Raw genomic sequence first — 21,787 nt, 5'->3', positions numbered from 1 at the left:
AAAAAACACAGAGCGGGATGTGATCCAGCTCCACTCCGCTCACATCAACAACCTCCTTAGCCAGGAATTTACTACCTCTGCTTATACAAGGTACGGAAAGGAACAGTTAAGTGAATAACTTCGACATTTTGCCTTAACCGAGGTTTAATTAGAGATTATGCTAGGAAACAAGACTGAGGAGCTGTGTCAGTATGTTTATAGTCCGTTAGCTGTCAGTTAGCTAAGATGTTAATAGTGTCAGTTTATGGTCTATATATAGCATACACTGTCCTTCAGCTTTCTGAACCCTTAGTTTTGTGCTTTTTTGCTAGTTTCACCAAGTGACACAGTTACATTAAGTGGACAGGGTGAGGTTCATTGCAGTTCTTTGGAATGAGGAGCTCAATGCCAGAGATTCAATGATGAGTCTCCACAGCTGCTGAAGTAGATTTCAGACCAGAAAAAGTCAGAGCATACCAAGCGAAGTCCTAGTAGTTCTACAGTCATTTCCACTGTAGAACATTTCTGGCAGGCCTTTTTTTTTACCCGAATACCCTAATCAGCTGAACATGTTAGAACAATGATTTGTGTGTGCATGAATGTTAATGGCCTCATTCTCATCTAGGCTGTCATCTAACTGGTGGTGATCCAGAGAATGGGTACTGGTATCCTGTCAAGGACATGACAGGAGTAGCATGCAAAGTGCATGGCAAGTGGGGCCAGTCTCTTTTGCTGACAGAAGAAAGAAAGACGATATGAAGTCAACCCTGCTACAACCATCCTGTATGAAGTAAGCCAAAGTAAATAAGTACTGTTGTTTAGGTAGAAAGTGGTTCTGCATGCAATTTGTGTTCTAATATCAGGCCATTTTTTCAGAGCGTGTTTTCCCCATCTTTAACAATACAGAACATCTTTCAAATTTTCCCCTGTCTGTTGAAGCGAGAAAACAGACAAAGTGGAGAGAATGCTTGTGAAACAGATGCAGTATGACAAAAGAAAAATGTATGACCTAGCAAGTTTTTAATGGTGTCTGGTTTTCCAGCAACAGATAAATGTGAGGCTAAAGCAGCACTTCATGCCTGAGAGTCAGAGAGAGACTAAGAGAGCCCTTGGAGATAAGAATCTCACTTAAGTAAACAAGCACTAAGTCACAAAGTAAATAACCACGGATGGATGTTGGATTCGTAACTCATCAGGCCTTTAAAAAATGCACCAACACTTCTCCCACAGTGTACGCCTCAGATCAAGATGTTCTATTTGGTGACCACTACATAGATTCACAGAGAGCTGCACGGCAATTAAACGTACTTGCACTCTACAAAACTACAAATGAACATGACATGAGTGACATCAACCCCATTTTTGGCATTTTAACTTTTTCTGTACCATTTGAGCGAAGCATTTGCCTTTTACATTGTCTGAACATTTCATGGTAAAAGGTCCAATAGAAATGATTCAGAATTTCTTGGAATGCAATCTTATGTTTACTAAAATCATCTTTTTGGAGTTACAAATTTTCTGAGGACAGGAACACAACTAAAATAGTAATTTAACCACTACAAACATATTTCACTTTATTTCATTTTACTCAACAAGTGACTGTGATACTATATTTAATAGTCTGCTTAGACCTTTTTTCATCAACTATCTGGATATCTGTATGAATGGCTGCTAAAATGTGTACACCTCTAACACCTGATAATACAGAAAACACACATATTCACAAACTTTTATGGAGCAAATGGCATTTTCGTTTCCATCTGCATTCATATTGTGACACTTTGAATGAATTCCCCTAGTTGAACTAACTTGAGATTTACTTGATTTTTCCAACAGTTTGGAGCATCTGGAATGAGATTATATACATAATCACAATGTAAATCTGAACTGTCGTTAAGTGGCGTAATGTAAACATTAGCAAGTTTTATCTTTCAGGGGTATTATGGGGTCAAGGACCTCTGCACAACTGATTATTATTTGTTGACACTCTGTTGTGTGGGACAATGGAAGAACAATGATATTCAACACTTTCACTTCAGTCTTTCAACTGAAATGTACTGCCTGGCAAATGTTTGGGGACATCTTTTGAATTTTGTCAGTTATTTTTTATTAGATGCTTTGAGAATGATTTGCTTTCATTTTTTTCACTTCACAATTACGTTTTACCTACGTAATAAAGTTAGTCATATTCAAAAGTTTGAAAGCCTCTGGACAAATCAGTTTATTTTCTAAATAAACATAAGTTTAAATTTCTCTACAGTAAACATACTTAAATATGCCCTTGTTCTGCAAATCTTCATGGCAGTTTTTGTTTTCTTAATTTAACATTTTAAAAAATGTGCCACATTTGAACCTGCCACGTTTTATGAGCCAGCAAAACATCATTTGACCAGGAGTTTGCATACTACAGTATTTCATAACTCTTAGACCATGTCTAAAGCTCCTCCACCTTCGTAGCTAACATCCTATAAATTTCCATTTCTATCTTCTTTTTCTTGTGATGAAGATTTCACACCCCACTATCACCTCCCTGTTCCTCAGTCCTCTCCAAGGTCCTACCTCCTAACTTAAACCAGAAGCCAACCAGACCTCTCCCTGACTACAACCATTTGGTCTGGTCTGAACGTGCATACTATACACGTGCAAACTATACTGAAAATTACATATTGAAAATATTTTGCCCCAAAGAAGCCTTGAGCACAAGGTTCGGGTGGTGACATTACCAGGGTAAAAAAAATGTCGGGTGTCATCATCCCCATGCTAGAACTGCAAAAAATATTTCCATGTTCATGTCATTTTTTTTTTTTAAAACCTGATTAGTGCTTATCATGGTATTGCAAACATACTTTTTGTATCAGAAACCTGAAAAGCTTGGAGTCCCCACACCTTTGGTAGGCAGCACAAATTAAATGAACTGACAAAATAAACCAACAAAAAGCCTTCAGAATGCCTTCAATATTACTAATCCAGAAAGTGCTATCCCAATGAAAACGAATTCTTGTGGAGCATTCAGACCATATAAGGACCCCGTTACCTGATCCCTCACTGCTGACTGCTTCTGTTCAGCGCACTCCAGGGTCTGGTCAGCTCCTCTGTGGAGAACACTGTTCCCCAGCTGTGAGGTGAACTCCCTCCACAGACATAAAAGAGTCTGCCCATGAATAAAAAAAATGGTGCATACTTTAAAAACAACGCTCCCACACAACTGCCTTAGTAACACTGGAAAACAAGACTTGTGATAGTCTCTCATTACTGTGGCTGATGATGCTCTCGAAGCTTCATTGATTTTGTCCTAAAAATATTAGAAGGGAGGTGGTTTGGTGAGCGATGTTGCCAAGACATTAATAGCACAATTTTTGGTTCGTGTTGAATGAAGCTGGGCCTGATTCTGCTTCAGTTTAGCTAAAATAGGAGTAGGAGCCTGCTGATGAAATCATGTCTGAACTAGGGCCAGGTAGCTTCTCTGCTTTGTATACCAACCTCGAATGAAAATGAGTTCAGGCAAATCCCAATAAACAAGGAAGCACGTTTAATCGAAAGCACAGACTTCTGTTTATTGACAATTGCACACACATGAACAGATGAGAATATTTACACGGATGTAAACAGTCAGTACCTGCAATATGTAAGAACAGAGGCTGCACATCGTGTGTCTAGGACTCAGCTACATATCAGTTAAAAACAACACATATACGGCATCCGAGGGTCCGTCTGCCTCTTTCTGCTACTTTGGACATGCCAAGGGTACCATGGTATTAAGCTGTCATCAAATTTGTCGGTGGTCATGAACACTGAAGCCAACTGCAAGTTATCCTGTACAAACAGCAAAAGAGTATTAGAGCTGGATGAAGATTAACCGACTGTCTGTAAGTCTGTCCATTATAACATCTAAGCCATCACTCTGGTTCAAACAGGGGGAGCAAAAAAAAAAATGCATTTTTGTTAGTCAATGTAGTCTCGTTCATACACAGGAATCACCATAACATTTCAGTACCTGGTAATATCGTTAGTACAGTTTTTGTACCAAATAAAAATAAAAAAAGAAAAATGAACAAATCAGGAAAAAAGCCATACAAAAAAGATTAGCCCTGAATGTTTTGCATTCTAAGACTTTCATAAATGCAAGGCTCATCAGAAAAGCATAAGCAACCGTTTGCACGCAATATGTTGAAAGATCATATGGGCTTTGCTGCTGCTGGTGTCAGAGCAGCATGTATTAAGAGGTACATGGCAACTGAAATCCTTCTTTTAAAGAACAAATAACTGGAGATGGACCTCAGTCTACCATAAAAACAGGTCTACTCATTCCTTCGTCTGAAAAAAATCCACCATTAATTAAATAAACAATAGTAGATATCTCAAGTTACAACAAATTAACAAGGCAAAAACAAGCAAAAAACAAAAGTGCAAAACTGCAGTCATACTCAGCTCCTTCACCTCACAACCATCCGAATATGAACACCCTGTTCCTTTTATCAACAGGCATGCCTACACGAAATCCCACAATGCCCTCAGTCTAAATGTCCTGCACGGCAGGAGATAACTCCTGTGTGTGGAAGGTCTCGGCTGCTTTCTCTCACTCTTTCTCTCACTCTTTCTCTCACTCTTTCTCTCACTCTTTCTCTCACTCTTTCTCTCTCTCTTTCTCTCCCCCCGCCATCCCCCCACCCCCTCCTCCTGTTCCTTCAACTGCTGAGAACAGCCGGCCTCCGTCCACAGCAACACTGTAATTAGGGCTGTGTCTCATCTGCATGTGCTGCCCCACTCAGCAGCCCCACTACACCCTCAGTTCACACACATTCTGCCTAACCCTGGAACCCCAACAGCAGAGGGCAAATGTTAGAAGACATAAAAATAACAGCAAAAAAAGGTATCCTATATGGGTTTGTTTGCTCCTCTGTGAAGGTTTCAGGGTTTTATACTTTAATAGACAGTGCATTCAATTTACTTACAGCTCACTATATAGATAGTGTAAATATATATATATATCCATATATAGTGTATATATACATATATAGTGTAATATATATATATATATATATATATATATATATATATATATATATATATATATATAGTGTAATATATATATAGTGTAATTACGTACTGCAACAAATTTTCTTCTCTTTTTTTTTTTTTTTTTTAGTCATCAAGATTGTTGTTCATCTTGTCACTGCACCACACCCTGATACCCCTGCTAACAGGAAATGGCCTTTTTCCCCCTAGACATTTTTTTTCATTTTTCCAACCTAAAGTACAAACAGCAAAATACCTAAAAACTGCTCACTCAGCCTTTTTTTAGACCACATCTAAAATCAGACAATTAACTCATACATTTAGACTTACATAACACTTGTGGTGCAGTGACATTCCACATCATCTGACAACAGTTTCTCAATTCGTTATAAAATTCATAGAAACTCCACAAAAAACATATGGGAGAACACACTGCGATGCATCTCCACACAGCACGCATCATGCAAAAGAACATAAAAAAGGTCTAAGAGATCAAGCAAACTGCGTTTTTTCCTTCATTCTGTCCTTTGCATGTCTGCACCATGTGCCTCCAAACCACAGAAAAAAGCACAGGCAAGTTATTAAAAAAAAAAAAAAAAAAAGACTTTTTGTTCTTGTTTGGTCTGAACTATTGATAGAGACAATGGATTATGTTAGGCATTCATATTTAAACATGACTGAGTCATTTCAGTGGTATATGACTGCATGTTGAAATTAATAAGAATATATTGAGGCTGACAGTTTTCTGTTTTTGAATAATGTTAACCAATTAGGGCAAATGGCCTCAGCTTTTGCCCCATGACCATCAATAAAAGAACACTGCTGACAACATGAATATATATAACAAGGTGTAAAACTCCCAGAGAGTCACAGTCAAAGGTCAATATGTGAGATCCAGGCCCTTTAATTACGCAGACTGACAGGCATTCTTCTGTAGCCAATTACAAATTACAGAAAGTACATAATAACGTCCCTCTTGTAGCCAATCACAAGCCCTCAGTTCAGACACGCAGGTAAGCTCAGTACCAAAACACAAGGACTCCCCCTAGTGGACGGCAGACAGTGTTTTACTCTGAGAGAAAATGAAAAACTACATTCAACAGGCACTTGATTGTAACTGCACAGCAAACACAGAGCCATCCAGTTAGCATGCCTCTGTTTCAACTCTCATAAAGAGAAGGCAGTATGAAAGTGTAAAAATCCCAAGAACTTTACCACTGGACCAAATCCTCCTCAAAACAGCTCTCACCACCCAAAGAAAGCACAAAGCTAACACACACGGCAGGTTGTGCCTATTTTACACCTTGCTATAAAGACAACAAAGAACTGCCGCAAACTGCTTTGCTTCTCAAAGTAACCTTTCAGACAGTGAGAAAGCAGAGCAGGCCGACAATGCCACAATGCCGCAAGATGCTGCAGGTTCTGCTCAACAGCCAAGCTGTGAAAAAGAGTTGCAGAACAGTTCACAAAGAGGATGGATGGCAAGAACTGACAAATTACACAGACAACTTTAGAGGAACAAAAAAAAGTGACAAATGAGGTAGAGACATCAAACCAGTCACATCAGAGAGAGGAGAAGGGTGAAGATAAAGAGAGAAAGAGGCAGAGAGGGATCATTCCAGATAGAGGTGGTAGAGGTTAAGGAGAAAGGGACAGATTGGTAGGAATGCCTCAGACTCAGCCGTGTCACACGTGATTTTGTTTTTTGCCATGCAGTTCAAAGCTCCCGGTGGTGGCGGGGGTCCCGAGGCAGGGGTGGCTCTGAGTCATCCATGGGCAGGACCAGGCGTGTGCCCCGAATCACCAGCTCATGGTCACCGAAGGTCAGCTCTCTGTCCAGAGCCTCATCTGAGTTGATTCCACCCACGGGTTGGCCACTGGTGCGTGTGCCTGTGGCGTCTGTACTCACGGTGATGTCACCGTATGTCAGGCTGATGTTGCCATCGTTCAGGATGAGGTCAGAGTCATCATCTTTCAGTTGTCCCTCATTCTGTGTTGAGAGACAAAAATATTTTTTTTCCATTACAGGAGTAGTTCTGGAAAATCAAAATTTCACAATTTTTCCCATTACCCTAAATGTAGTCTATAATCCTAGACAAGTTTGCTTCTTTAGTTTTACAGAGAACAAAAACACATTATATCACTAAAACGAGAGTAGCAACCATCTTAAAGCCTGAATTTTGTCCATACTTCTGGTTCATCTGTGTCCATGTAAGCCAGATAAACAAGTCTGTTAAAAATTACTTAATGATTTTATGCGGTTTGAGACAATGCAGATGCTGGATGCCTTAGACATGAGTTGCACTTCCATTACTACTTAGATAAATTAGCCTATGTATGAACAGAAAGGAAGATATACAATTTTGATATTTTGCTGAGCTATTCTGCTAATAAGGAGGCTATTTTAGTGTACTGTGTCGTGGTGCTGGGTAGGAAGCTGACCTCATAGGCCTGTGGGCTGGTTAGGCATCGGGCCAGGGGGCCACAACAGGCTGGCAGTGTGGCTGTGAGTGGAGGCCCACTGTGAGTCAAAATGGGCTTCAGGTAACTGTAGGACAGCAGGTCAAGGCTTCTGCAACAGCATGAACTTCAAACTGCCAATGTAAAAAAGTACCCTCTGCTCTGTGTGCCGTACAACAGCAAAATCATAATTGAATTCCTCTGAAATAGCCCTTTCCACTGAAAAAGCCATTAAACTGACAATGTAAAGGATACTTGTGGTCAAAGTTGTACCAGAGTCTAAATAACCAGGCGCTTTCCTGTTTGGTGCTCCTCCTCTCTATTCCATCTGGGCCAATCTGCAGAAACACACCCTTAAATAGCATTAGAGTTTATATAAATAATATAATACATTCAATATTTTTTGTCTTCATGCATAATTGAAAATGCACTTACTGAATTGTCCTGGTCTGAGTCTACTCCAACCCTGTTATAACAAAAGAACACCAAAATAATATATATCGAGACATAAAACACCACGAGAGGTTGAGAGATAGATAAATGTAGGATTAGGCCCATCATAATTATTACATAATTATTACGTAATCACCTGATCACAATTATTTGATGTGATCAGAATTTATCTGCCTGCAATTATTTTCTACAGTGGTTAGCTTTTACAGTCATATGTTTTTGTTGCGACAAACATGTATTGGAGGTCTGTGCGGGACTGTTTTGTCAGTGAGGCAGCGCGAGCGCTACAGCTTGAACAAGCTGGCCAGACAGATAAATGGTCACGTCAGTCACTCCCCTCAATAAAAATACAATGTATGAACGTGCATGGTACATCCTTGTCTTGGACAGCATTCCAATCCGTCTGCAGCCCGCAATGTTTAACTAGTATTTTGTCATGAATTACATAAAATATCTTTTTTTAAAGTTTTAATAAAGTCTTCTGTTTAATATTCACAGATTTTGGCTTAATTCAGCGTATGTAGCTGTGTGACGCACCTGGTGCGTGGAACAAATCTGCCCTGGGTCTATTCTCTAAACACCTGGGTGTCTGGGAGTCATCCTGCTGTTCACGTTATTGGCTGTTCAGAAATGACATTTTTTCATTTGAACTGTTTTACTGTTATACTGTTTAGATATAAGATTTAGTGATCATTCTACTTTATTTAGGCTATTCATTGATTTGCATGATTTCTCTTATGTGTGCTTTCGCCTAGTCTGATAACCCGCCTGCTGCCCTGAGCAATAATACTGAAAATTAGTCCTGCAGCACAAGCTATTGTGGCGGGTTTCACGGGTCCCGTGGGAATCCATGGTAGTGCATACCTCTAGCTTTTATAATTAGAAAGCAGGATGCACCTTTACTGAGACACGTTGTCTTATGAAAACAGCAAATGTTCTGACTTCTAACTATGCACCTCTAGAGGGCAGCAGTGAGTAATGTTTGTTTACTTGAGCTAGAGCTGTGCACAGAACACAAGCTCTTCTCCCTCTCCTCTCAGCCTTTAAAAACAGCAAAGAGGGTACAGAGAGAGAAGAGAGTGACAAGCAGCAGCGACAGACTAATGAACTGAAAAGTTTGGTTTTGTGGAAAAGGACTGAAAAGTCTAGTTTTGAAGCCACTAAAAATGACTAGCTTTGGCTTGGGGAGATTTTGTTTGGATTTGGTGTAGAAATTAAGTTAAAATGGATGTTGCCGATGTTTCTCCTCTTGCCATCGCGGGTCTTAGCAGGCACTGCCTTCCCACCCTATCTCACAGCCGTCGTCGGTGCCGGTGGGTTGGGTGACTGTCACAACCCCTATATTCACCTCCCTTTATGATCTTTCTATATGTTTTTTTAAAAGCTGCAGCTGTTACAAAAGCGGTTTTGCATTTGAAAAGACTAGTATCACATTAGCCCTGCAACAGTGGAGCACAGCAGCCACAAAAACAACCTGAATCAACAAGTCCTTGAGCTACAGTCTACAGTTTCACAAAGCAGGATTTCTTAATAAGCTAGGCAATTAAGGATAAAGGTCAGAACTGTCCAGTAGGAGAAGAATCTTGAAGCACATTCCTTTTTCCTATACAATCTTTACCTTAAGCCTCTCCAGCTCATGGAGAAGTTCTGCTTCATTTTGTCTAAATAAAATGAGAGTGTCTCAGACTGACCGGATGTGCTGGCAGGACAGCATCTGAGTGGTGCCTCCTCCACAGATCCACACAGTGAAGAAGACCACCAGTAGTGTGGTGGAGAACATCATCTGTCGTGCATATGTGGCTGTGTCTCTGATTGAGAGGGCAAAGGTCATGGCTCCTCGCAGACCTGAGAAAACAAAAAGACTTGTATGAATTTATGTACTGGAAAAATGAATAATTCATTTTTACATAACCATTTTCCAACCTTTCTCTTTCCAACCTATCCCTTGCTTTTTTGTTACTGTGCCTGTAAGATTGATACACACATCTGTTCTGGTTGGCTTCCCTGTGTTGAGCCACATTTAACCAAAATAAATGAATAAATAAACAGATTGAAATACCTCTTTTAACTTTAGCATGAACATATGGACCTAAACCACTGTAAGTCTAATTACTCAATTAATCATTAAAATAATTGGTAGGTTACTCAATTACTAGTATAATCAATAGTAACAGTCACAGAGTTATAATGGCAAGGTCTACAACAGCATTGTTTAACACTATGTAGAAACAGAATTTCTGATCATATGGAACAGTAGAAAAACAGAAAAATGCTCTTTTCATTTTTTCCTTGCATACCAGTTTTAAATGTGCTAATTCAAAGATTTCCCTTCCACAGAGTTATGTTTTGTTTCAAGGCTAGAAACGCTCCATCAACAAACCTGCAAACATCATCATGTGCTGAAAGTTGGAGCTTATCTTGTTTCTGCGGCCCAAGTTGAGCAGGAAGGAGAGCGGGTAGATATTTGCCGCACGGCCCAGGAACACAGACAGCTAAGAGAGGAAGCTGTCAAGGAACCACTCAAAATATGTGAGTAACTCAACACTGCCAACCTCTACAGGCCCATCCAAAAGCATGACTCTTTGTGATTCCTACCTCCATGGGGAAAATGTTTTCTTTTTTTTTTTAAGAGTATTCTGGCTTAGTTACCCCAGAGGTACACATGGAACTGTCACTGCTGACCATTTACTTAGCAGAAATTGCCAGGTACTGCTTCACTGGAACAAGCAAAAACATATCCAACCTGCCCCAGCGCAGTCACTTGAACTCAATCTCAGACTAAAACTCCTCTATTCCCCTTCATCTAATCAAACAGACATGTTAACTCAAATGTTCACAAAAACAATCCTGGAACCCATAAAAGCTCAAATATATGAGGTATGTTAAATATGTATATTTTGGAGACAATACTAAAAATATTTACTGTTATTTATATTTTGCTAACAAAACCATCTTATTCAGCCAACTAACTGCGTTAACTGGTTAGTAAGTACATATGCTGATGCTTCCAAGAATGTCACTGATGATGTGTCATGCTACTACTGCTAATAATAATTTTTTTTCCCTGTACTTTTGAGACAGACCCTCACTCAGCACAGTGAGAGCATGCAAACTGAACCATAACATTTCATAAATTAAAAAATATATAATAAACATGCAGTTCTGTAAAAGTTATGATTATAGCACACCATCATCATTACTTGGCAAGAAAGTGTAATCATTCTAGTAATAAAGAACGCAATTGTGAATGTCACACAATGCTGTTGTGTCTGTAGCAACTTAGCTTGGCCACATTGTACAAGAGCTGAGACATGTAAAGTGTTTTTCCTGAGACCTGAAAGCTGTTTTGTCAGTCTAAAACCAACTTTTTATACAGGCATGATATCTACAGCAATGAGTTCAACATTCAACCAGCACAGCTCAACATCTGTGTTTCTAAAACAATCTCATCTGAATTCGGAAAAATAAATGTACAACCCCAATTCCAATGAAGTTGGGATGATTTGCAAATCCTTTTCAACCTATATTTAATTGCATATATTCTATAAATTCAACCTATATTTAATCGGATAAACTTTCAAAAACTACTGTTTTTTGCAAATATTCACTCATTCTGAATTTGATGCCTGCAACACATTCCAAAGAAGTTGGGACAGGGGCAAGTTTACCACTGTGTTACATCACCTTTCCTTTTAACAACACTCAATAAGCGTTTGGGAACTGAGGACACTAATAGTTGAAGCTTTGTAGGTGGAATTATTTCCCATTCTTGCTTGTTGTACAACTTAAGTTGCTCAACAGTCTGGGGTCTCCGTTGTCATATTTTGCGCTTCATAATGTGCCACACATTTTCAATGGGAGACAGGTCTGGACTGCAGGCAGGCCAGTCTATTACCCACAATCTTTTACTACGAAGCCACGCTGTTGTAACACATGCAGAATGCGGCTTGGCATTGTCTTGCTGAAGTAAGCAGGGACATCCCTGAAAAAGACGTTGTTTGGATGGCAGCATATGTTGCTCCAAAACCTGTATGTACCTTTCAGCATTAATGATGCTTTCACAGATGTGCAAGTTACCCATGCCATGGGCACTAACACACCCCCATACCATCAGAGATGCTGGCTTTTGAACTTTGCGCTGATAACAATCCGGAAAGTCCTTTTACTCTTTGGCCCGGAGGACACGACGTCCATGATTTCCAAAAACAATTTGAAATGTGGACTCGTCAGACCACAGGACACTTTTCCACTTTTCATCCATTTGAACATTAAATATCTTGTCTTTGTAGTGTATTCAATTGAATATAGGTTGAAAAGGATTTGCAAATCATTGTATTCTGTTTTTATTTATGTTTTACACAATGTCCCAACTTCATTGGAATTGGGATTGTAGTATATCACATCATTCTACACATTTAAAAGTTCAAACCAACAATGAATGAGTTTTTACCATCGATGGTAACAGTCACCGAACACAGGCCTAATTTTTAGCATCATACTTCCTTTACACTGCGCATGTTCAAGAAGTTCAGGATACAAATGCTCCCACTATAAAGATGGGGTTGAAGACATGGTTCTGGAAGGTGAACAAGGTGAGGCCCATGTAGGAAAAGATGAAGTTCTCCGCCAAGAAGTTCAGTAGCTCAAATAACTGGGGGAAAAAAGAACACAGTAAAGCATTTTAAAATCTTCACATCCAATCATGAAGAACCAAGGAAAATCTGACAAGTCAGCAAAGCTTAGGTATTAGTTCTTATAGGCCCCGTTTTCCCAGATAGATTAAGCCTAAAACTAGACTAAACAGGATTTTTAATGATGAAGTACCACTTTCAATGCAATCAAGCAAAAAACACTGTACAAAATACAGAAATTCTCTAGTGACAGAAGAAGGTCTTACTTGCTTGGTCCTGTCCTGTGATTCAGGGGAAAGGTTGTTATATGTGTAATGGGCCTGAGTGATCCCACAGAAAAGAACTGCTACCACACCTATGAATACAATGCACATTCAAAAGCCTGCCCCAGAAATCATGATATGGTCAGAGATCCACAGCACTTTTTTGGGGCTGAATGCTACCTGTGAAGCCACAGGCCTCTGCCAACAAGAACGTGCTCCAGGACATGAGGAAGAACAATGCTGTCTCTAGCAACTGGAAGTCCCGCAGCTTGGTAAATTTGGTGACGTGAGGACAAGTTAAGGAGACTTGTAGCTGGCATAGTTGAAACCATTAGACATTACATTATTATGTGAGAAAATTCTACTTAAAGCCATTAATCTGGGCAGTAAATGTTTATTTGCTCGGATAGCTACTAACATTAAAATAAATACCAAAAAACATTAATACAATAAATTATAATTTAATACAATACAGTAAACTTGATGTTATGTGTCTCAGTATGTTCACCTCTCCTCAAGAGGGCCCAAAACCTGGCAAAGGCTGCATGAAGGAGAACAGGAACCAAACCTGTTGTTTTAAGGTTGTTTTCTCCAACCTGTTTGCAAGTCATCAACTCTTTTTAAAACAAATCCAAAAACATTGTTATTGTATTGATGTTTGAACTAAATGACCTAGGTGACCTAATACATTTGCACAGTACTGTAGATAAACCTTTAAAGTCTTTACAGACTTTTTCAAAATTCATACTCAGTGAAGGATATCAAAGCTGTCATTATGCCAGTTGCCACTCCTAGAGCAAAGGAGCCACTGAAGACGCCCAAAAAGATGCCAAAGGACTTCAGCACTGCCATGGCTTCAAATGTATGACTGTTGTCTCCCTCAGGCTGATAGGCAACAATGGACCTGTTAACAATGTATAGATAAAGACACAAATACACACACAAACCTTTTTCTCTCACAATGTGCTTGGAAGCAATTCAATCAAATATTACTACCCTCAAAAGCCTGATTCGGATTGGATTATTTTAGCAGGGATCATGTATTTACTAAACTTTTTTAATCCAGATGGCATTGCTTTTCTAATGGGCTTTTCTCCTTTCTCCTCCTGGTAATGCTCTCCCAGTGTAGATACAGATAAAGCTTTTACCACCCAGACTGAGAAAATGGTTCAGACCGTTTTAAATTATACACTGTTTTGTGATTTGGGATGTGCTAAGTGAATATGTGCGCAAGAATATTAAATACAACAAGTAGCATCAGTCAAAAACCTTTTGTTTTTCAACATGAGGACACATCTTCCTGGACAAATCACTGCAGCGTGTGCATCTACACAGGACAAACATTATCAGACCACTGCAGAGATTGGTGAAAAACGATAGGTAATTCAGCCTATAATTTTCTCTACAGGAGGTGGGAGAAAAAACACCAATATGGCCAATCCGGACAGAAACAATATCACATAGAAGCACTTGTAAAAGAGGAAATTACCTCAGGACCCCATGTAAATTTAATCCCATCCAAAGTGGGCTCAAAACTATAGGGTGCTAAAAGAAGCAGGAATACTCAAGTAAATTATAAACTTGGTAGGTAGATAGAATCAAACACAAATAACTCTAATATTGTGTTGTCTCAGTGGAAAGCACAAATATCAGGGAATATAAAAGAAAGCACAGCACACCACGCCCTGGTGGCCTAAAACAACAAACCCAACCAGATTCTCCATTATCGTAAACCAGGGCATCTGTTTTTCATGATGCAAAAACTGCACAACAGCTTAACTCCAATCAGGCAAATCAGTGTTTGCTGATGTCTACTGCACGCTGCAAAATATGAAAAGCTGCCATATAAGTGCTGGACTAGGACCTAGCAGAAGCACAGTCACTGCAACCATAAGGATTCTATAGGTGTAACAAGACTGTCTCCTTTTTTTACTGTTTTGGTTATTCATTATTTATTACTAAGAACAAAGTGCTTTAAAATAATGAATTGATTCATCTATTATATATGCAGCAGATTTGATTAATGTTCCTATTTTCTACATTGCCATTGTTTCCCCTGTTTTACAATTACAATGTTCTTATATAAGCAGTACAAATGCAGGTGAGAATACAGTAGATAGAGGGTTCCTGAAGTAAGGAGTCATTCTACAGAAGGGGTCAAACGTTAACCAAACACACACCCAGCACCCAGCAAATGCCCACAGTTTGGCCCCATTATTACACCAATAATATAAGCCACATCCATAATGAAAGTAAGACTTCAATGAAATACAAACTGGCAAACGCTTCTGTAATGAACTTGTCTCTATGCAACAGTGTACAGAAGGAGATGAGTAGGCATGTTTGCAACAGATGTAGCAATGGTTATACTTTTCCTTTTGGATGAAGTGCCTCTTTAACCAGGCACTTTTTTCTATATATATTTAATTCAGGAGTATACAATTCTGAGGGACATTTACAGAGTGTCATTTTGAGGGATCATTTTACAGAGGAAGGTGAAGGTAGTGTTAGGAATTTTGCACAAGGACTCTTATTGGTATAGTGTAGGGTGTTTACCTAGGTGGGTATTGAACCCGAGTCTACAGTATGGAAGGCAGTGATGTTACCCACTACCCTATACCAACCACAGTTGTCCAGGGGTCCAGGACAGTATAGTGATTTCCCTACTCAAAAACCTACTAAAGCTAGCATTTAACAGATGAGATGAATCAGGTGGGTCTGAGCAGGGAAATCAGCAAATTGTGCTGGCCTCCTAAACACAATTTAACACTCTTTATTCAGATCTTTCATTCTGACCACTTTATTACATTAGACTTTTTTTTTGTTTGTTTAGCGTTTGCTCATGCTAGGTATGAAATCTGAAACATGAAATACGATCCTAACTCTGAGGCCTAACTGGGTCATTTGCTCTGCATACTCTGGCTTACACCAGCCAATGCAGACACACTAAATCTCTGATCTTCAGAGCCAAAGCTACTTGTGTAGCACACCCATTGAGGGGTGATCTTTGCGTCTGGTTCCCGCCCTTTATGTACTGAGCCACGCTTCCATGGCTATGAGGGCCCAACCCACTGTGCCTTCCATGATAAAGGAGAATTCTGGAGACGATGATATGGTCCAGCAGGAGAAGAACCAAGCGTTAGGCACATTCCACATGACAGTAAAGCTTTGATTAGTAAAAAGTCACAATATAATCCATGAAACATGCAATGCTAATCTGCTAAAACCAGTGTATGACTAGTAATTGCAGATAGTTATGATAAAAATACAAAAATTTGCTTAATGTAAAAACAAACTTCTCTAGGAATATAAAATGCTTAATACTGGAAACCTCCCTCTAAGAGAGACAGCAAACCTTACAAAGAAAGTCAAAGCCATTGTGAATCAGTTGTTCCAATTTTGCACTTTTAGGGAATTTTCACATCTGAAAGTCTGGACCAAGGTTCATGTTTTTGTTGCATTGTATCTACATGATCCAGTTGGTTTTGATGAATGCACAAATTAATTTTGTTACCACTATAGTACCTTTATACACTGCTGCTGCAGTTTCTTTATCTTCAGGTGGCATTGCTCTGCTATCCTGTCATATCCTCTTGCACTCTCATCTTCTTAGAAAATAAGGTATAAGTTCTGGCAGTGTTTTTTCAAGTTGACATGACTTTTTTGTCAAAGAAAATTATAGTTAAATATTTATTCTCCTCTTCCTTTGTGCTACCATAGCTTACTTTTCCTTCTCTTCTGATTCTTCTTGTTATTCTATTGTTTAACGGGTGATGAAAGCCTGCCTTTACTTCCTGTAATTGGTCTGAAAGCCCGCACCATCTAAAAAAAAGTGTTTTCACAATGCAACAGAACTCAACTATGGCTCAGTTTGATCCGGATTGAGACCACCTCTTTTGGTTGAACAAAATTTTGTCTTTTCACATTTGCTAGTTTGGTTCAGACCAAACTGAAAAGTCCCAAGGTTCATTCCAAATACAGCAGGCGTGAAAGCACTCTTAGTCACGGTATTTAGAAGATTCTTTATGTCCGAATATGAATATGAACTATTATTGGAAAAAGGACTTACGAGGACAGCACCACAGCAACAGCATCATTCAGAACACTCTCTCCAAACAGTAGAGCATAGAGGTCAAAATCCACCTGCAACTCATTGAAGATGGCCAGGACTGTCACTAGAAAACAAGTTTCATAACGCAAGCCTTAATTTTCACATTTATGCCCACTCCTAATTACAACATTTTTCAAGTATAGCCATATCTAAGACATGAGATCAACAAAAAAAGGTTACATTTCACTCTTTATGACTTCTCTATTTCATCAAACCCATGGTCAATATTAAATTTTAGAGCCACCTATAAAGTTCAAACTATCTGATTACTTTAAACACACCTGGGTCAGTGGCTGACACAATGGCACCAAAGAACAGGCAGTCAGTGAAAAAGAAGTCCCCACCCAACTGGCCAATCTGCTTCATCAGCATTACACAGCCATACATCAGTAACCTGCAAAGGCAAAATCAAAATTTTTAACATGGATTGCTGTGCTGAAGCACCCAAAAGACCCACTCCAGAAGTATACTAACCCAATGATGAAGCAGGACACCACTGTTCCGACAAAAGCAAAAGCCAGAATGGAGCCCATGTTCCTGAAGAAATGTCTCTGAAATAAAATGAAAAAGAAAGCTAATGACATTCATTAACAGACTGTTAACTCATGTCAACTTTAAAGAGAAATGTTCAAATTCCTGGCCAGTCTTGTTTTTAAAATCTTGGATTTACTATTCATCCACCAAAGAATGTGATGCACTCACTTTTCAAGTACTCTTAAAATCTAATAATGTGGCTACTTGATGTAATCTAAGCTGTCCCATGATGTACAAAAGCAGAGTTCATACCCGCTTTAGGCTGTACCCAGCATGAAATATGATCGGAGGCAGAAGAATATTGAAGAACACTTCAGGGTCAAAGGTTACCTGAAACAGCATGACATGTTACACACTGATAAACCTGAACTAAAATTAGTTCAGTATAAACACTTCAACTTCGCCATGTGATGCATTACCTCAGCTTTGTCATATGACAACATCTGCATTCAGAGTTTGTGGTTTTATGTATTTGTAGTGAAATCAAACCTAACAACATTAAAGTCTACAAGAACTGTTCACTAAGCATCAGAAGGACGCATAGAAAAAAAAATACATAAACAGAGAACCACCTTCACATAATACAAAGGAAAAGCGCATAAAATATTGTGAGGAAAATAGATAAAATCTCAATTTGAGCACACATAAGCAATCAATTTACCTTACGAAGCATCTCGTTGTCCTGAACGTCACTAACTTCATTGGCACTGATCTCACCCTTCAGCGTGTACTCATAGAACTTGCCACTGACATTTACCAGCAGTGTGGCCGGACTAGAATTGACATGGCAACTCAGTGTGACATTGTTAATGTCTCTGGGAACATGGATCCCATAGCGTAGCACAACCCCAACAAGCAATCCTAGTGGCAGAGGAAAAATAAATAAATCAGTCAATGGTGAAACACTCCACTTGGGTTTTTTTTCCCCATAAGTAGACCAGATGAGAGCAGACACTGTTCATCAGGCAATAACACAGCAATTATAAACTTACACTGACCAAATTGGCCCAAGCCATGTCTTAAAGCCTAAACCTATGTTATTTATGTATTCTGTAATGCAGCATTGCAACCCTCAGTGTCACTGGTTTAACAGAATGCACAATTTATCATTTTAATTTTTCATCCATCATTTTCTCACTATGAAGAAGCATTACACAGTCAGTATCTACCGCACTCAAGAAATCCTAGCCAGTGATTTAAAAAGACTATTTTGTAAAGTTGTTTTTTCTTTGTTAAAGGAATAAATGTGATTCAGCCCACTAGTAAAAACAAAACCAAACAGCCCAACTACAGTAACCACAGCAAAACATGTAGGCTCTTTCACAATGTACCTCTACCTCCAAAATACATTATTAGAACGGGGTTTTCTGTCTTTACACCTGGACATCTCATTTTACACCACTGCAGACTGCTGTAAGAGGTGAGTGGGCATAAAACATGTAGCAATGGTTAAAATTTTCATTTTTGTGTCAGTTCATAAAAAGGGTATGATCTTAATGATAAACGTAAAAAAGGCACAATTTATATGTCCACAACAATTTCTGTTCTGTATTCTAACATGAGAATTCACAATGAAACTGATCAAGGCTGGAATTCCCCAAAGTATTATAGTATAAAGATGTTAGAGTGAGCATCACACTGAACACTCTCTCTACCATTTAAGATCTTTACACTAGGATGCCTTTGGAAAACTGGACTCAGGCTAGTTATTGTTTATGTTGCTCTTCATAAGCCTCCCTATGCAGAGTCTGTAATATAACCTATAACGGAGAAGGAAGGCAAGATTTAGGAGAACTGACTAACTTGTGCTATTGCTGTTATGGAGACGCCTCTTGCAAGAATTAGTCAGTATAGCTACTGATTGTCTTATATGGCCCAGGACAGGCTTTTACAGTCCAGCGTGATATTACAGCTTCTACGGTCTTACTGTGAAAGGACAGAAAATTATTAACTAAACTTGCACTGGTAAACACGCTCAAGCTGAGGTCATGTTCTTATTCACCAGCTTCTCGCTGGAATTTTCCCGTTCTACCTTAAGTGGTTCAGCATGTAACTACTGCACCATTTAAGGTGGAACGGGAAAAATCGAAAGAGAAGCTGGACGATAGAAAGCCGACTTCAGCCTCGCCTAACTAGTCAGTTAAATTAACTTACAAAACACAGAGCGCTAAGTTAGTAACGCTGACAGAGTAGATAGCACAAGCAATCAAACAAGCAGATTAACTTAGCGTTAACCCCCTCACAAGACACAGCTAGCCAGCCAGCTAGCTAACGCTAGCTAACTACATTTTGCGGGCCTGATGACGACCCCGCTTCCTTAACACTGTCACGATTTGAGATCTGCACATATAAACCGTACTGTTGTGTTGCATTTACCGTAGGTTTAGCTTAGCTAGCGCGTCAGCTCGCCCAAAATGAATGTAAACATCCCACAAGCAACCCAATGGCATCAGTGACATGATGCATGATGATGCTGCTGCTGCTCGTTCTCACCATAGATCATAGCCAGGCCCGTTTCATGTAAAAACCTGAAGCGACGATGTTTGAACAGCCATATGGTTAAGATGGTGAGTGTGAGGAGCAAAATGAAGATGAGTAAGTCGGCGCTGTCCTGTCGGTGGCTTTCTTCAGCCTTCTTCTCTGTCACGATGTTCTCCATCGCACTGTCTTCAGCTCCGCAAACGCAGAAGCAAACGGACAGGCTGGCTAAAAGACACAAAGACAACTTTCTCCGAGCTCCCTCTGCGGTGCTGAACTTCCACTTAGAGCCCATGTTGGCATTTCTTATAGGTCTAAACGTCAGAGGTTTGAAGCCTGTTCAGAAAATCATCACAACATCCCGAAGGTGAATTTCAGCTTCTGGAGAGAAAAGGCTGTTAGGATTGTTCCTGATTCAGAGCGGCCCCGCCCACTTCGCTCTGCGTCACCGCGCTGGAAAATCCTTTCATGTTCGTTCACGTTACTGCAGCGCAAGTAATGCGCAAAGGGCCTAATTCGTACATTTGTTATATTTTTACTTTCCCCCTAAGGCCCACTGTGGCTTTATATACCAAAAATAATATTTTCTGACCATTTTCGTCTATTATTCCTAAACAGGCTGCTTTTGTTGCCGTGCCTCTTAGTCATCTGACTGAGAACGAGCTCTGCTCTGATTGGTGGCTTTACTGAGCTCATCCAAAACTAGTCTGGGCTGAAATACACAATAAAACTTTAACATGGACGGGAATAACCTGCTTTAGATTGCATATGTACATGTATGTAAATCACAAAACCACTGAATTAAGAAATATAATCTGATGGATTGGTAAACGTTTATGTTTTATGGCGATGGTATTTGCCCAACCAGAGAACTCAGACTACATAATCTCAGCTGTGCTGAGATGCACAAGGCCTATTTGGACAACTGTACACCCCATGATTTTTTTAGTCTGGGTGGAATAACCTCAGCAGGAATGGGCCAACCTGCCTTATGCTGAGCCAATATATGTAAATCACATAACAAAACAACTAATGTTTGTAGCTTAAGGAGCAGAGGAGTGTGTTCAGTGGCATACTGTTGTCACAGAGCTGCACAACGGACAGACTCAGAAGATCATTCATTCCGAGAGCCATCAGACTCTTCAATTCCTCCCATCGGGGACGGGATGCTGCTGCTGACTGAGTTTAACCCAGTCGCACTACATGGACATTATTCAACTACTCAACCGCTTAATTATTTATTCACAATTACACTTCCCCAACCTCTCTTACACTCAAGCACATTTACTCAGGGTGTGGTATTCATATATTCATATATTCACTTTACAGAACTATATTTTTTACATGTACATATTAATAATTCTATGGCACATCATTCACTTTTATAACTTTTATAACCAATGTCGTTTGCACCTTGCACTTTGATCTGTGAATTTATTTATTGGCTGTTAGAAAAATCTACTGCACTGCTCCATCTACAGATAGTTCTTTACCTTGTACAGAAAGTTTCTATACCCTTATATATTTTCTATTGTTCTGTGTTTGATAGATGTTGAATATGTTTCCTACTGTATTGTGTTGTTGCTGCTGGATGCCTAAATTTCCTTCGGGATCAATAAAGTATCTATCTATCTATCTATCTATCTATCTATCTATCTATCTATCTATCTATCTATCTATCTATCTATCTATCTATCTAATTTCCATAAATGGACTGTATGGAGTATGGAGTGCTAAGTGAATTGTGCAATTACTCTTTAACACTTTAACAACAGCAACATCATCTACACATATTTGTTTGGGATATTATATGAAATACTATACCTATGTGCAGTGTTTTAGGATTTTAATATTTATCAATG

The 21,787-nt window shown here is 39.3% G+C and overlaps 1 protein-coding gene and 1 long non-coding RNA gene across 3 annotated transcripts; one reads left to right on the top strand and one right to left on the bottom strand.

The window, feature by feature from the left end:
• The first annotated feature begins 3 nt into the window (after positions 1 to 3).
• On the top strand, positions 4 to 6,839 carry LOC108432938. Its single transcript, XR_001858257.2, has 3 exons — positions 4 to 90; positions 605 to 769; positions 6,712 to 6,839. It is a non-coding gene; the product is annotated as an uncharacterized LOC108432938 (long non-coding RNA).
• On the bottom strand, positions 5,094 to 20,513 carry slc9a6a (solute carrier family 9 member A6a). 2 transcript variants are annotated; one of them, XM_017707093.2, is made up of 16 exons: positions 19,941 to 20,513; positions 18,109 to 18,308; positions 17,700 to 17,777; positions 17,388 to 17,464; positions 17,195 to 17,307; positions 16,872 to 16,977; positions 13,565 to 13,706; positions 12,983 to 13,088; positions 12,806 to 12,894; positions 12,446 to 12,559; positions 10,289 to 10,400; positions 9,600 to 9,753; positions 7,891 to 7,921; positions 7,711 to 7,808; positions 7,438 to 7,543; positions 5,094 to 6,985 (listed from the first exon to the last, which is right to left on the bottom strand). In XM_017707093.2, the coding sequence occupies exons 1-16, from the start codon at positions 20,218 to 20,220 to the stop codon at positions 6,713 to 6,715; spliced, it is 2,079 nt and encodes a 692-aa protein (XP_017562582.1). In that variant the 5' UTR covers positions 20,221 to 20,513; the 3' UTR covers positions 5,094 to 6,712. The 2 variants fall into 2 exon arrangements, with proteins under 2 accessions (XP_017562582.1, XP_017562583.1); XM_017707094.2 differs by having other exon boundaries at positions 7,711 to 7,793; positions 19,941 to 20,511.
• Positions 20,514 to 21,787: the final 1,274 nt, after the last annotated feature.

This window comes from Pygocentrus nattereri, chromosome 8 (genome assembly GCF_015220715.1).
Source record: "Pygocentrus nattereri isolate fPygNat1 chromosome 8, fPygNat1.pri, whole genome shotgun sequence".
In the NCBI taxonomy this organism is placed as follows: domain Eukaryota; kingdom Metazoa; phylum Chordata; class Actinopteri; order Characiformes; family Serrasalmidae; genus Pygocentrus; species Pygocentrus nattereri.
Note: the sequence above shows the minus strand (reverse complement) of the source record. Positions and strands in the feature narration are given on the sequence as shown.